The sequence below is a fragment of the Protopterus annectens genome, chromosome 4.part0, assembly GCF_019279795.1.
Source record: "Protopterus annectens isolate FY-2018-M chromosome 4.part0, PAN1.0, whole genome shotgun sequence".
NCBI classification, from domain to species: domain Eukaryota; kingdom Metazoa; phylum Chordata; order Ceratodontiformes; family Protopteridae; genus Protopterus; species Protopterus annectens.
In genome coordinates this window covers 792400743-792416153 of record NC_056733.1, presented here as the reverse complement: position 1 = coordinate 792416153, position 15411 = coordinate 792400743, and the positions used below count along the sequence as shown (strand labels likewise).

At 37.5% G+C, this 15411-nt stretch overlaps 1 protein-coding gene across 12 annotated transcripts in view; it reads left to right on the top strand.

Moving 5' to 3' along the window:
• Positions 1–15411, top strand: part of LOC122799590 (RIMS-binding protein 2-like) — a 2967700-nt gene that overhangs the window by 1986797 nt on the left and 965492 nt on the right. For all 12 annotated transcript variants that reach the window (XM_044068753.1, XM_044068745.1, XM_044068749.1 and 9 more), the window contains one exon: positions 11632–11836. In XM_044068753.1, the coding sequence (XP_043924688.1) occupies positions 11632–11836 (205 nt within the window). The remainder of the gene's footprint in view (positions 1–11631; positions 11837–15411) is intronic.

Genomic DNA, 15411 nt, shown 5'->3' with positions numbered 1-15411 from the left:
CATATATGCTATACATAAACGGTGCAGTGATGCAGCAGTAGCGTTGTTACCTCACAGCAAGAGGTTCTCTGGTTCGATTCTTGACTAGGGTTCCTTCTGTCTGGAGTCCGCATGTCCTCCCTGTGTTCGTGTGGGTTTCCTCTGCATGCTCCGGTTTCCTCCCACATTATAAAGACATGCATCTGGAGTGTTTCTCCCTGGGCCAGTGCTGAAAATTGGCTTTGTTCCAAGTCAGACTTTCCCAGTTAACAAATGTTAAATAAATATATTCTTGTATGTCTATGAAATGTACACATATGCATTGCCACATTATGAGGCTGAGAAAAGTTTATTATTTATTTATTTTACATTTGTTTACCGGGATAGTCCAACTGGACACATGTCCTTTTTCAGCAGTGGCCTGGGGAAAAAAGCTCCACATAGAAATATAGTAAAATACAGAAAAATAAACAGTGGTACAATACATAAGTTAAGCAAATATAGGGCCGTTCTGTTTAAACACCACATTAGGTATTTTCTAACATAATATAAAAACAAATAATACTTCAGTGGAGTGTTGTAGTATATGATAGGATAATGGACCAACCACGGTTACATATAATACAATGTGAAATAAAAATCCTGGTGTAGTCAGTGCTTGTGTGATCTTAGGAATAAAGACAGTGAAAGTATAGATCATACAGATAGCAAGAATAGTAACTGAAGGCAGAGAGAGTATAGAGACCTTTGCTTAAGCTGAGATAGTGAAGTAAATGTGAAGTAAAAACCCTGGTGTAGTCAGTGCTTGTGTGATCTTAGGAATAAAGACAGTGAAAGTATAGATCATACAGATAGCAAGAATAGTAACTGAAGGCAGAGAGAGTATAGAGACCTTTGCTTAAGCTGAGATAGTGGCAGGCCTGGAGATAGTGATGGCAGATTTAAGGGGCAATAAGTTACCTAACCATTTGCAGGTAGATTCTGTAAAGAGATGCTGTTTAAATCTGTCTTTGAAGCTTTCAATGGTCTCTAGGTTTTTGATGTCAGTAGACAAGTGGTTCAAGGTAGCAGATCCCACTCTGGAGAAGGTCCTGTCACCTACAGCAGTTTTAAATGACGACTGTCCTCTGTACTTCTGAGTTCATGTCTTGTAAAGGCTTCTTTCACTGTTAGAGGGGGGTGCTGACCATGCTACAAGTTCTTGTAAATTAAAATACTTAGAAAAAAAGTGTCCCTATCTAGTACTGAAAGCCATTTGGAATTTTTTAGCAAATTGCAATGGTGCATCTGGGGGTCTGCTGAAAGAATGAATCTGCAGATTTTATTCTCAGTAGTCGGTATTGTATGAGTATCATTCGCAGAATGCATGAGAAAAGGAAGTTCGTATTCCAGTTTTGGTATCAAAACATGTTGGGCAATGACCCTGAGAGCGTCGATAAGATGAGCTTTCAGATAGTTTAAATTGAGCAAGGACTTACAAAATATGCATGCATGGGTCTCACTAGTGACCTCAGAACCTTATAGACAGCCAGGGTAGGAAGACTGGGTGGCATTAGCCAGCTCTCCTTGTCTTGGGGAGCAGAGATGGGTTACAGCTTCATTAGGACCCAGATGAAGGCTACTGACCTACTCCAGAGGAATAGATTGTAGGTTCTGACTATCAGACATCTGTGGTTGCATTTTTACTATAGTGACTATAGCACATTGAGCATAATAGGGGAAAATGAGGTATGAGATCGGTCCTTAAAATTCTCCAAACAGCTAGGATTGTGCTGAACTGAAATGCCCTTACCGTTTGTTCTTTAGGGTTCCAGGATCAAGGAGATGCACTAAGCCTGTCAAGTGTATTCATAAATGTCCTTAAAATACTAAATCTATGAAAAAAAAACTCAGCACTGTTATTGCTGTAAGAAAAAAGGTCACTTATAAATACTCTGGAATTTTCTAGACTGAACCCAGAGTCAGGCCACATCAGATGTTATTTCTTCAAGATTGTCAGATGTGAGGCAGTTTTAAAAGTTTTACGAATTGCTAAATTGCTTTTATCTCTACAAAAACAATGCTTCCTTTGAATCATTTGTCTCATGCCTAATAACCAAAAAAGTAGATGTGACAGAAGGCAAGTTTCACGTCAAACAGGAAATCAATAACATGGAAATAAAGATTGATTGGATTTTGCCTGCAAGCACTTTACATATCCCCAGTTCTGCAGTTTTGCTTGCAAAATGTAACAGTTACATTTCTTTAAAGTTTCAGTAAGTAGACAACAAATCACTTCTTTGTTTTGGGCTTGGGATTTACTGAGGTAGTGGCATTCTAAGGAGTCTGCTGCCTATACTAATGAATGCAGTGCATAGATTTCTGTGAAGAAAACAAAAAACTTCAGTCATGCAAAGCATATATGGTCTTCATACATCTTTATTGGGAGGTGGTATACAAAATTACACTTGTTTAACCAATGAGGTATAAACTTAAATGTTTTTCCAGTACCTCAGAATGTATAATGTTTAGTGTAATAGTAAACAACCTGTTAAAAACTCTTTTTTGAAAGATCTCATTTTAGTACTGGCTATTTGGGAGCCTGTCAGTTCGTCGAAGGCAATTTAAGAGAATGCAAAGATACAGAAGCCAATTCACCAAAACTGCCTTCAATGAAAGTAGAGACTGCTTTTTTCCACTATTGTAAAACCTCAGGGTTGAAGCTGCCTTTGATGGATTGACATGAACTCTGGCTATTCAACTATGGGAAATAATACACGTCTTGTTTTGTGTTAAGATAGCTGCAGACTTGCAGTTTGGTCTAAGTCTCCACAACCACCTTAATGCATATGTTGTACTTCTATGAACAAGAAATACATGATACCTGTGTTCACATATACGCATGGATTTATATGCTATAGTTAGTGGGCAGAATTCACAGATTTGGTACACAGTACACAGGCCTAGTGCACAGGGAAAAGCATGGCTGATACCTAAAAGCAATTTATAGACAATGGAGGATCAGGATTGTAGACAAGGTATGTTAGCATTCACCGAGCCTGCCACTGATGTTCAGAATGCAAAGTAGTATGCAAATGACCATGATTAGCATTGGTAACACAATTCTGGAACAATAAGAATCTGTACCAGACTTGCCACATAGCACTGTGGCATTATAACATAGTTCTGATGGGGAACACTAACAGTCAGTGAGAACTATCCCATCAAGTGTAAACTCCCCAGATGTGATTCTCCAAGGTGAGTTGTTCTGATTGTGTTTGGAGTTAAATAATATGGAGTAAGTATGGGGGCAAGGTTTCTGATACAGGAGGCCCTATAAAAATGTTTTTACAATTATACTCTAAGCTTGATGGTTTCATTTTGGCAGGTACTCAGTGAGGAAATTACAGTCAGAAGGTTGTGCATCAGCTTCTCATAGTGGTCTTCTTAGAGATCTGTGAAGCATATGGAATCCCACGGTCTAATATAGCAGCTGAGTTACTGAAGCTCGTCAGTGCTATGTTTAAGGCATCCCATGCATAACCAAGCCTCTGAATACATGGAGGCCTGCCCTCACAAGACACACATTTGCAGAAGAAAATACATTGGTAAAGTAGTCAGCTTCATGATATGGGGGATATACTCTTGACTGTGACCCAAATAACCCAAGACTGAGTAGTGACCCAGGCACTGGGTGACCCAGATGTGAAGGGTGAGAGATAGTGGTTGATGTCAGTTTACCCTTCCTGGGGAAAAAAAAAGGCATTCTGGTTCCCTGTTCTAGGTGGAGGCAGGTGCATTTTAGAATGCAGCATGAAGGGCCAGGTGTTTTATACACACACACACACACACACACACACACACACACACACACACACACACACACACAAAATGTTTCTTTTTGTGCAGTACCTGTATTTAGCCTTTTGCAGAAATGTTCATGAGCCATTAGGACCACATTGTTGCATTACAAAATGCAGACTAAAAAAAAAATCCCATTATGCACTGCTTCACAGCTGACATCAAGTTCAAGAATGATTATTTGCTATATAGTTCAGCAGCACTGGAAGCGTAGGCTCCTTCACCTTTACATGTGGATAACCCTAGATGGGGAGGTGAATCCAGCCCTTTGAGGTGCCAGGACGAGGGATTCCTTTGAATGGGCAGGTAAGTGAAGGAAGGAAGGAAGGATACAGTGCATAGAAACAATCTTCATGACTATCTGAATGATGCTCTCCATCTATTTAGTTCTCACCTGCTTAAATGGTCTATGTGAGGCTGGTGTAATGGTCACATGAAAAGGATCAAGACTCAAAAGAGGGAGCCGGATGTTTGTTGTAGAAATAAATTTGTATATATTACAGACACACACAAATGCCGCGGTGGTACGGCGGTAGCATTGTTACCTCACAGCAAGAGGTGCTCCCGTTCGATTCTCGGCATGGCTTAGGAGTGCCTTCTGTGTGGAGTCTGCATGTCCTCCCCATGGTTGGGTAGCATTCGAAAGACATGCGTGCGTAAATGGGCATGTCTTCGTTGAAGGTTGGGCATCCAGCTGGCACCTCGGCATTTCGTAAAATTCTGCTGCCAATCATTAGCGGACCGAGGTTCTGCTGTGGCGACCCCTTATGGGAAAAAGCTGAAAGACAAACAACAACACACAGACACACACATGTATTTATATATGTAAAATATATAGATATCTTTACACATATATACATGCAGACATAACACAAGCACTACTCCACAGGGACTCAAAATCTTGCTATAACCTACTGCCACTGACAGTGCATAGTTTTTTTGTGTGCATAGTTGTGTTGTTGCAACACAAAGCAAGTATGGGCTGTGTTACCAATAACAAATCAAGTAATGCCTTCGAACCATAGCAGAACTAGTGGCATTAGTCAGTGAGTATAAAACCTTGCTGAGGGTTGTTTGAGGATGGGCATGCAGAAATGGGCAAAGAGCCAAATGTAGTTCAGCTTCTCTTTGAATTGCACTTCTCTCTGGCTCTATAGTGCTTGCTCCACTGTAGTGTACAGTGATGCACAGCTCACTTCCCTATAGTACATATTCCACTGTAGTGTACACAGAGTGTACACTGGTGTACAGCTCACATTCCCTGGAAGCCTTTATAGTGCAGCATAGAAGCACTCATACACCAGTATGACTGAGTGGGTTTGTAGTTCACAAAGCACTGTCTGCCCCCATTTCTCTTCTGTGCATACCGATAACCAACATATACATTCCTACATATGCTAAGGAGTGCACAGGCTGTAATGGTATTTACTCTTTCTATGTGTGTGTATGTATATATATATATATATATATATATATATATGGATTCCATACACTAGATCGAAGGTTCACTACTTCGAAATAGTGAATGGAATGCACACTGCAGTGAAAGTGCACTTAATCGCAAGTGCACTTAAATGAAGTTCAGTACAATGAACGGGCATTGTACTGAACCTCCGTGCAGTACTCACAGACCTTAGGGTTAGGGCACGGGTCATGGTCAGTGGATAGCCCATAGGGCTATCCCCTTACCATGACCCATGCCCGAACCCTAAGGTCCGTGATGACTGCAGCGCAGTGAAGGACATAGCAATGTCCTCCACTATGGTGCGACAGTCACGAACCTTAGGTTAGGGCATGGGTTAGGGTAAGGGGATAGCGTTACTAACTATCCCCTTACCCTAACCCGTGCCCTAACCCTAAGGTCTGTGAGTATCGCACCATAGCGGAGGACATAGCTTGTTTTTTGATGTCCTCCACTGTGCTGCGGTACTTTCGGTGAAGTGCACTTTCGCAGAAGTCCACTTTCGTTAAAGTGAACTTTCGCGTAAGTGAGGCTTCCTATTACAAGTTCGATGTTGTGAACTTTCGTTCTTGCAATAGGAATCCATATATATATATATATATATATATATATATATATATATATATATATATATATATATTCACATACACACACACACACACATGGATTTACTTCATATGGTCGACATTTCAGAATGTCGAAGACCATATAACCAAGACCATATGATCAACATTCGAAATGCTGACCATTGAATAAAAAAAAAACACAATAAAAACTTAGCTTCACTCTGCCCCCCACACCCCTAGAACTTAAATATAGCAACTCTGAGATCGCATTACAGTGCAGAAGATGGAAATCTTTCCATTCCGCACTGTACGGAGATGCCAGTTCCACATGGTCGACATTTCGAATGTCAATCATATGGTCTCGGCCATACGGTCTTCGACATGCTGAAATGTCGACCATGTGAAGGGGACCCACACACACACACACACACACACACACATATATATATATATATATATATATATATATATATATATATAAATATGTAATATAGATATATATATATATATATATATATGTAAATAGAAGTTAAGTTCATTGTCAGGACCGGATGGTCTTACATCAGAATTTTATAAATCTTTCACTCCCTTAATTGCCAAATTATTATACCATGTGCTGAACTGTGTAAATATTAACAACATAAATGACATTCACTTCAATGCCTCCAAAACTATTTTCATATTAAAAGAACAGGCAGACCCCAAAAACCCAGATAGTTATAGACCCCGTCTCTCTCTTAAATATAGACACAAAGATCCTGACCTCAATAATCACACATATATTAAAAAACCTCTCCAGAATAGTCTGGTTTTACACCATGTAGACAGACCAGTGATAACACGCTAACATTGGAAGCATTAATATCCTTTGCAAATCAGAGGAATACTAACATCTACGCAATGGTAGTAGATGCCCACAAGGCATTTGACAGGGTCAACCTAGAATTCTTATTTCAAACTTTACCTTATTTTGACATACCTTATAATTTCATACAGATCATTCAAATTCTCTATAGCAACCCATACACATCCCTATATATAAATAAAACATGGTCAAAGAGAATTTTGATAAAAAATGGAACAAGACAAGGTTGCCCGTTATCACCCTTTCTATTTAACTTATACCTAGAACCCCTCTTTCTATATATTAAACAAAGTACATATCATAATCCCCCTTCAACACATAACTTTAAAATTCATCTCTCCGCCTTTGCAGATGACTTAAACATATACTTCACTACTACAAATTTAAACATGACCAAAATAATAAATACAAATGAACAATTTTCATACATGTCAAACTACAAACTATACCTTAATAAAACTAATATCTTCCCCTTAAGACCACCCAGACTTATCTCACTAGTACCACTTTTAGACACAATAAAAATAAAAGATGAAACTAAATACCTTGGAATTACTTTCTTCCAGAACAACAAGGAATTATGCTAACATAACATAATTCTTAAATGGCAAAGCATAACACAAGACTGTACAAGGTGGAACAACCTTAAGTTACCATTTTTGGCCAAAGTATCAATAATTAAAATGAACATACTACCTAGACTAACATATATATTTATTACACCACAGATAACTATACTTAATAAATTCTTCATGCAAATTCATACCTTTCTAGCAAAATTTATATGGGAACCCAAAAAAAACAGGCTCTCCTATCAAAAATGAACACTTCCCAAGAGCAAAGGGGGTCTGAACCTGCCAGATTTTAAAACTTACTACTCTATTATCAACACTAATGGAATACTGAGAATAGCAGAGCATAACCCGTCAGCAAAAACTTGGTCACTGTCTTGGGTGACAATGTACTATAAGGACATTAAAACACTACACATCAATCCCAAAGTACTTCCCTTTTTAAACAAAAAAGACTTACAAGCCTACAACATTATAGATCCTCTAAAACATTCTATGAATATAACAAAAAAACTTTTTCATTCCTTGAACCTTGGGCAAGCTATGTTAATACTAACAACCCCCCCATAAAAATCCAAATTTAAAAATAAATAAGATGTTAAACCTAGTCTCCTTTCCTTGGTTAAAGGACAAAAGAATCCAAGATATTTACCCATTCCTTAAATGTACAATCCAAGAAATGAGATGTAACCTAAATCTACCCAAATAGTACATAATAATTTTAAGACAAATCAAAGCACTGTGTTCCAATTACCTCCAAAATCTTACCATACTCAAGAGTGACATGAAAAACTGTAATACACTTTGGAAGACTATTCTTATGACAAGGAAAACAATAACAAACTCATACAAAATGATAGGGGAAATCAAATTCCAGAAGGACCTTCTTTTCTCTAATTATTATTGAAGAAAATTAAAACCATCCATTGACGACCAACAAATAAGAAATGCAATCAACCTAACACTGAAAATCATACCACTTAAAAAACTCTCATACACGCAGCTCATGATTAATAATAACACATATTTTCACACCGGCAATACTTCACAAATTCAGTGCATCAAAATCTCCATACTGTCCACACTGCAAAGACCAGGTAGCAGACCTAATGCATATATTCTGGAGTTGCAAATGCGTCTACAAACTTTGGAATTCCCTTAAGTTACAACTGCAAAAAATAGGGTATCAATCTTCAACACTAACTTGGGAATTTACCCTTGTACATATTCTCCCATCCAACATCTCAGGAAAACAAGCAAACTCACTTATAACAATTTTCTTATTAATGAAGCTATATACAGCTCTCAAATGGTTAGATCCTATATGTATTTATTGGGACAAATTCAAGAAAATAGCTATTAAACATCTTTTAGCTCATATAATAGTAATGGACAAGAGAATCAGAAGCATGAAATCCAGAGCAATTTCGGAACAGACATTTAACATCCTATTAATATAAAAACATCATACGTACTATAGAGTAACATGTTATAAGGTAAAACAGGAATATACTCATGATCACACAGCATAACTAGGGACTTGGAATCATTATGGTATGTGCTGCTTTTTAATATTAACGAAGTTGATGAGGAAAGCATGTATGCATTTAATGTAAATAGGTATGTTATATGACCAATATATTTCTGTATTGACTGCAATGTATAACACTCAACTCTGGTTGTGTTGTAAGAATGGAAATGTATATGATTTATACATTGCAAAATGAAAATAAAAATCATTGAAAAAAAAAAGAAGTTAAGTTCATTATTTGACTAATGTTGTTTAAAAGTGTATACATAATGTTTTAGATACCTGTCACAACTTAATGACTGAATAAATAGCTTTTAGTTAAATTTCTATAACACATCGTGTGTTAAAATGCAAAATTGTGCTTTATTTTTATGCCCTTTACTTTATAAAGCTGTGATGTTATTTTAGTTAATGACCTTAAAGTAGCCTGACTTGAAAATTTCTTCTGGCAATTTCATTGATCCTATTATTAATTGCTTTGATGGGATACAAGTGACAGTTTTGAAGCTGTCAAATGTGCCTCTGTTTGCATGGACAGTACCCCATCTTACAATCAATATTACATTGTCTCAGGGATGGAGAAAGGAGATTCTGTTGATAGGGGTGACTTCAATTAGAGATACAGACAATAGGTGAGAGGGAGGGGGCTGGAATTTAATGGAGAAAAATGGCAAAGGAACCAAGGTATTGGGAGCAAATAACTATAGAGGGAAAGGTAATGGAATGGGAAGATGCCAGGAACTTATTTGGACGGAAGGTTAGAGATTGCCATCCCTGTCAAAGATTGATATCAGAATATAGGCAAAGAGAAGGAAGTGGGGGAGGGGGGTTCCTAAACAAAAGGTAGAGTCTTTAGTAAAATCTAGAGCAGACACTGCTGTTAAGAAAGGAATAATTAGTAGAGCATATAAAATATTGCATGATAAATATAACAATCAATCACAGGAGCTTAGAAAGGATTGGGAAGAGAGATTAGATAAGCAATTCACAAAGAAACAATGGGGGATATATGTATGTCTCCCAAATATGCAACAAAGTCTAGAAGGTTTAATATCTCTGCTTGGAAGTGTTTACATAGGTAGTTTTATACCCCAAGTAGGCTCAAAATAATTTTTCCTCAGGTAGACAGCAAATGCTGGAGGTCTAATGGGGAAGAAAGAGATAGCTGGGAACATATTTTCGGGGAGTGTAATGGGTTGGCAGACATTAAAGATTCCTTGCAGACTACTCTGTTAGAGATGCTGGGTAAGCAAATTGGAGTAACTAAGGAAATGATTTTTTGAGATATGATAAAGCATCAGAATTCCCTAGACATAGTAAGGCCTTACTGAGTCCAATTATGGTGGTTGCCAAAAAAGCAATTACTAGAAAATGGAAATCAAAGTCCAAACCAACTTTACTTGAAGTAGCAAAGATAGTAACAGAGATAAAACAAATGGAACTGGGATCCTTAGAAAAAGATAGGAGAAAAACTACATAGGTAAAAATTGGAAGTGTGGGATCAATACATGCAGAGGAGGAATGAAGTTTAAAAGAAGGCAGGTTATGAATGAGCTATGTAAAGATTGACTGACAATGACTGAATATTTTATAAGTGATGTATAATGTTTGCAGCTACAGTTGTATCAGCACGGTTTGTAATGTGTAATGTTTGCAACTGAGATTGTGTTGTTATACTTTATTTTCAATTATATAAATGTAAGATTGCCTATGACATACATGGTAATAAAGATGTTTCTTGTTTAAAAATATTACACATTGTCACAAATTTCACAAAGGTGTTTTCAAATTAGAGTTTGCATGGACAAGGTGGTAAAATATGTTTATTCTTTTTAGTCATCCTATGAGTACAGTCTCTCGTATTTATAATCCACAGAAAAATGCAATGGAAAAGTTACACATTAACTGGGGAAAAAAACATCTAATGCACTTAAATTAATTCCAGGTATTTTTCTGCCTCCAGTACTACCTAGATATAGTTTATGGCAAAGACAACTTTCATTACTGTTTAATTTCTTCATTTTCACTTGTTTCACTGCAACAGGTAGTAAGAGTGCTATCATTTCTCTTGGTCAAATAGCACATTTTTTTTCAAAAAGCAGTTTGTCTCAGACAGAAGTAAGCTAGATCTTCTAGTCCCCAGGGTAATTCTGCAATGTGGTGCCCCACCAAAAAAAGGCCTCTCTGTAAGTATGACATTACAAGATTACAAGCCAGATCCCTGCCTCTCTCAGCTCTTCATTAGAAGAAAAAAAGATACCTTTTCCATTGTGACGGTTAATAAAGCCTGCTCTCCACAAGTTATGCATTGAAGAAGATGTAACTGTACTACAAAAGGCTTTCTTTTCAGCAGCTTAAAGTTAGAACACGTGAGAGTTATTCAGGAAGAGAATAAAATAATATGGGACACCCCATGACAGCCGTTCTGGGGTATACGAATTTAAAATATCATATTCAAGTAACGATTCTGGTGCATTAGTGTTATACATAATATTAAGATATGAAGGAAAAATATAATTGTTTTCTAATTTCTGGGGTGAATTTTTTTCTTTGAAAAATGAAATATGTGTGAAATAATTATCATAGATAAATGTTTATTCTTGACAAATTTTGGAAGCCCCAAGGTCAATAAAATGAACAAATGTTACCATAAAATTGTTAAATGTTTGTGCACGTACTTGTAATTTTATATATCCATGTTGCAGTGGAAAGATGCAAAGTGCTGAAACTGATTTGCTGATTGATACTTTAGTATTTCCTTTTAGTACTTTTGATTACTCATTAGTAACTTCTCATGTGGCATCTTTCTTGCTCAGGCCAAGGTTCGAGAACTAGAGGAAAAATGCCGGACTCAAAGCGAACAGTTCAATCTCCTCTCTAAGGAGCTGGAGAAGTTCAGAGAACAAGCTGGAAAGATTGATCTGCTGACCACCAGCCAATTTGCATCCTGTGAGGGCCCCAGTTCCCCGACTAAATCCTTGTCCCAGTTAATGAATGGACTAGCTCCATCTATAGGCAAAGGTAACAAATAAATCTTCAGTTAAAGATGCTTCTACTCTGAAATGTTGCTGTACCAGTACTACTTAACTGTTTTTGAATAATCGCTTCTATAATACGTGTTTGTGTGCTTCTGTACATGTATTTGTCTATCTGTGTAATATATATATATATAAAATATATATATATATATATATATATATATATATATATATATATATATATATATAGGTTCACTACATAATTTCGAAATTTTGAAATATCGAATTTCAAAATCTCAAGACTATTTAGCCGAAACCCCTAAATACCAAAAGACCAGAAGCGCGAAATTCAAAGTCCCGAACACTACACTCAACATACACCACACACATACACACACTTTCCCCAACACATAAATACACAAACCTACACTACATACAAGCAGGGGGGCAAGCCCCCCTGCACACCCCATGTGGGGGGCTGTACCACCTTACTTAAATATTCTAACTCCAAGGTTACACTATACAGACAAACACATGAAAACGCCACCACACACCTATATTCACCACACAAACACACACACACACACACACACACACACACACACACACACACACACACACACACACACACACACATCACAGTCACAACACACTTACGCACACTAAAGCCCCTAACCAACACAACCAAACATAGATACTTACCTAACCTCCTGACATCTCCATACTTCATGATTTTGAAATTCACGCTTCTGGTCTTCCGGTCTTCTTGTCTTTCGGGTATCTGGTCTCGGGATTCCGGTCTTTGGTACTGTAAGTATTCGGGATTTAGTAGTGATCCCATATATGTATATACATATATATATATATATATATATATATATATATATATATATATATATGTATATACATATATATATATATATATATATATATATATATATATAAAAAACAATCTATAATACTGAATAGTTCACCATCATTTTGTTAAATTTTTAGGTGTATATTTAAAAACAAATCACAAAAAAATTTAATTTGGATTACCTCCTTTGAGGATTTCACTCCAGCTTATGTATATTACCCCCACATAGCACAAAAGTTGACATAAGTGTGTGTGTGTGTGTGTGTGTGTGTGTGTGTGTGTGTGTGTGTGTGTGTGTGTGCACACACACACACACACTCATATGTACATACAGTGCACAAATGGTTGAAGATTTTTTTTTGTCATTCTTTATTGTCATACCCCTGTTCCAGTCCATAAGACTGATTGCTAGCCCATACCTGGCCTTACAAGAAGGTACATGACAAAACTCATGACAGCTAAGCTGATTGAATCAGATTTAAACAGGTGCATGTACATTAATTTCATTAGAAGTATCAGACAAATGTTAAATAACAGCATTGTGTAATATACTAGTGGTGAATAATATATGTACGCTAGTACATAGCAAGTCACTAATAGTTAGCTTAGCTTTACTTCAGAGTTTTATGTTAAACAGTGTATACAGTGCTACGGTGTCAGGCAGCTGAGTACCATACTGTGTACCTTAACAAGTAGTTGCTTGTTAAGGCAATGCTTTACTGTAAGCATCAGTGTTACAACAGTAGCTCTGTGTAGCACTGTCACACAACACTACCTCTAGTCCTGAAAACAGGAGTGCCTGGTAAACATTAGTGACACAGGTACTCCGGTACTCCATTCAGATAAAACAGGACAGTGACTCTGCTCCCTAGACAGTGCCATGATTTAATATTTTGAGTCCTGTTAATCCATGGCAGTGTACTAAAGGTAGCTCACAAAAGGCATTAACACTTCTGCTCACTATCTTTTTGAATACCATGGCCCATTTGCTGTGTCTTTTGCACTATGCATTGGTGTATTTCAGTATTAGGCTTTGTCGTTTGAGCATGCCCAATTGTGTAAGGGTTGTTTTGTTTCATTTTGCATCTTGGTAATGAGGCTGTGAATTTAGATTTACTGTGTTTTACAATTTTTGATGCACAGATTCAGTGTTTTTGCATGTATCTGAATATTAAAGAAATAGTTGGGCACAGAAAAAAGGAAGTCAAAGTATGTGTGATGCCCCTGCACTAGCCCAGTGGTCAAGGACCCTCAATCCTCACCACAAGCACCAGTGAGGGATGTTCACATTAGAAGGATGACAAGTACACACACAGTAAAGTACAATTTACCTTAAGAGCACACAGAAATCACAGTCAGTATGGGTCTGGTTCCTCCCTCTTTCTCCAGATCCCCACTAAGACTCCCCACTGGCACAGCTATAGGGTTAAGATCTCAGCCGAGTGGTCAAGCCAAAACCTCCAGCACCCTCTCTGTCCAACCAGTGCTTCGTGTCCCTGCCCAAGTAGCTGACACACACACACACACACTTTGAAATTTGATTTATATATGAACACAGACATTCCTGGGGAAGGCTGGCACAAGTTTACTAGCTATGCCCCCTTCTGCCCAGGCTATAAGGTAGTACGAGCTGCCACCAGCCACCCTTACTTATCAGCTACTATAAGGCCCTTACTAAAGGGTGTCCAATCCTACTGTGTAATGTTACTGTTTTCCAATTGGTAAGTGTCACCAAGACAAATAAATAAATACAGAAAACATCTAAACTAATCTTACTATATTCCTATCTATCTCTAAGAGAAACCACTGTACCCTGGTTACTTACCATTAGCAAGGCAGATGAGTGGATGTTCTTGCCAAGTCCAAAACCAAACACATAATGCACAGACTCACTCTCTGAGATAGTTCTTAAATTACTATCAAACCTTACTGCTGGGTCAGCTAGATGACATCACTCCTTGTCACCTTCCCTCAGTTCCCAAGCCAACAGAAACTTAAAATTTAGCAACTCTATCAAAAATGCTTATCTCGCAGATGTTTTCTCAGAACTGAAAGTCGTAAAACAATTAAGTACTTTTACATTTTAAACGTAGTAATTATTTCTCTCCAGGACAATAGAAAAAACTTCTAGTTGTAGACATCCTGTCTTCTTGCTGAATCTGAGAGATACCATAATCGTAAACAATTTCAACTTATTTTCTTGAGGCTTTGCAAGTTAACCCTGCATGTTCCAACTTCTGCTATTAATATAGTTTATATACATTTCAGTTCTTTTCCAGTAGGGTACACTGTGGTTACATTCTTGAAGCTCGGTATATAGCATACAGTTCAACACACACTTCTGCACCAGTAGTTTAATATCCACATAACATATAGTTTTCTTGCATTTGTAAGACAACCCTATGCATCATATTATATTCACAAATGACATATGCTTTACAAAATTCCAGATAGCTGGGATGGCAGTGTCACATTTCTATATAAATCATATTAATATTTTCAAGTGACATATAATTATTTACAAAATTCCAGCTAGCTGGGCTGGCAGCATTTCGGTTTGTCATACTTCTCCCCCCACGAGAACTCAAGTTAGTTTTTCAAGTGACCCTTGAGAAACGCTGCTTGAGAGGGTTGAACCTATCTGGGAATATCTTACCCCATTCACTGTCTTGAGATTCCAGCTGCCTTGGCATTGCTGACCCCAGTACCATGCTGCAGTATCCCATCATATGCCTGCAACCCTAGGCTCCACCATAGTA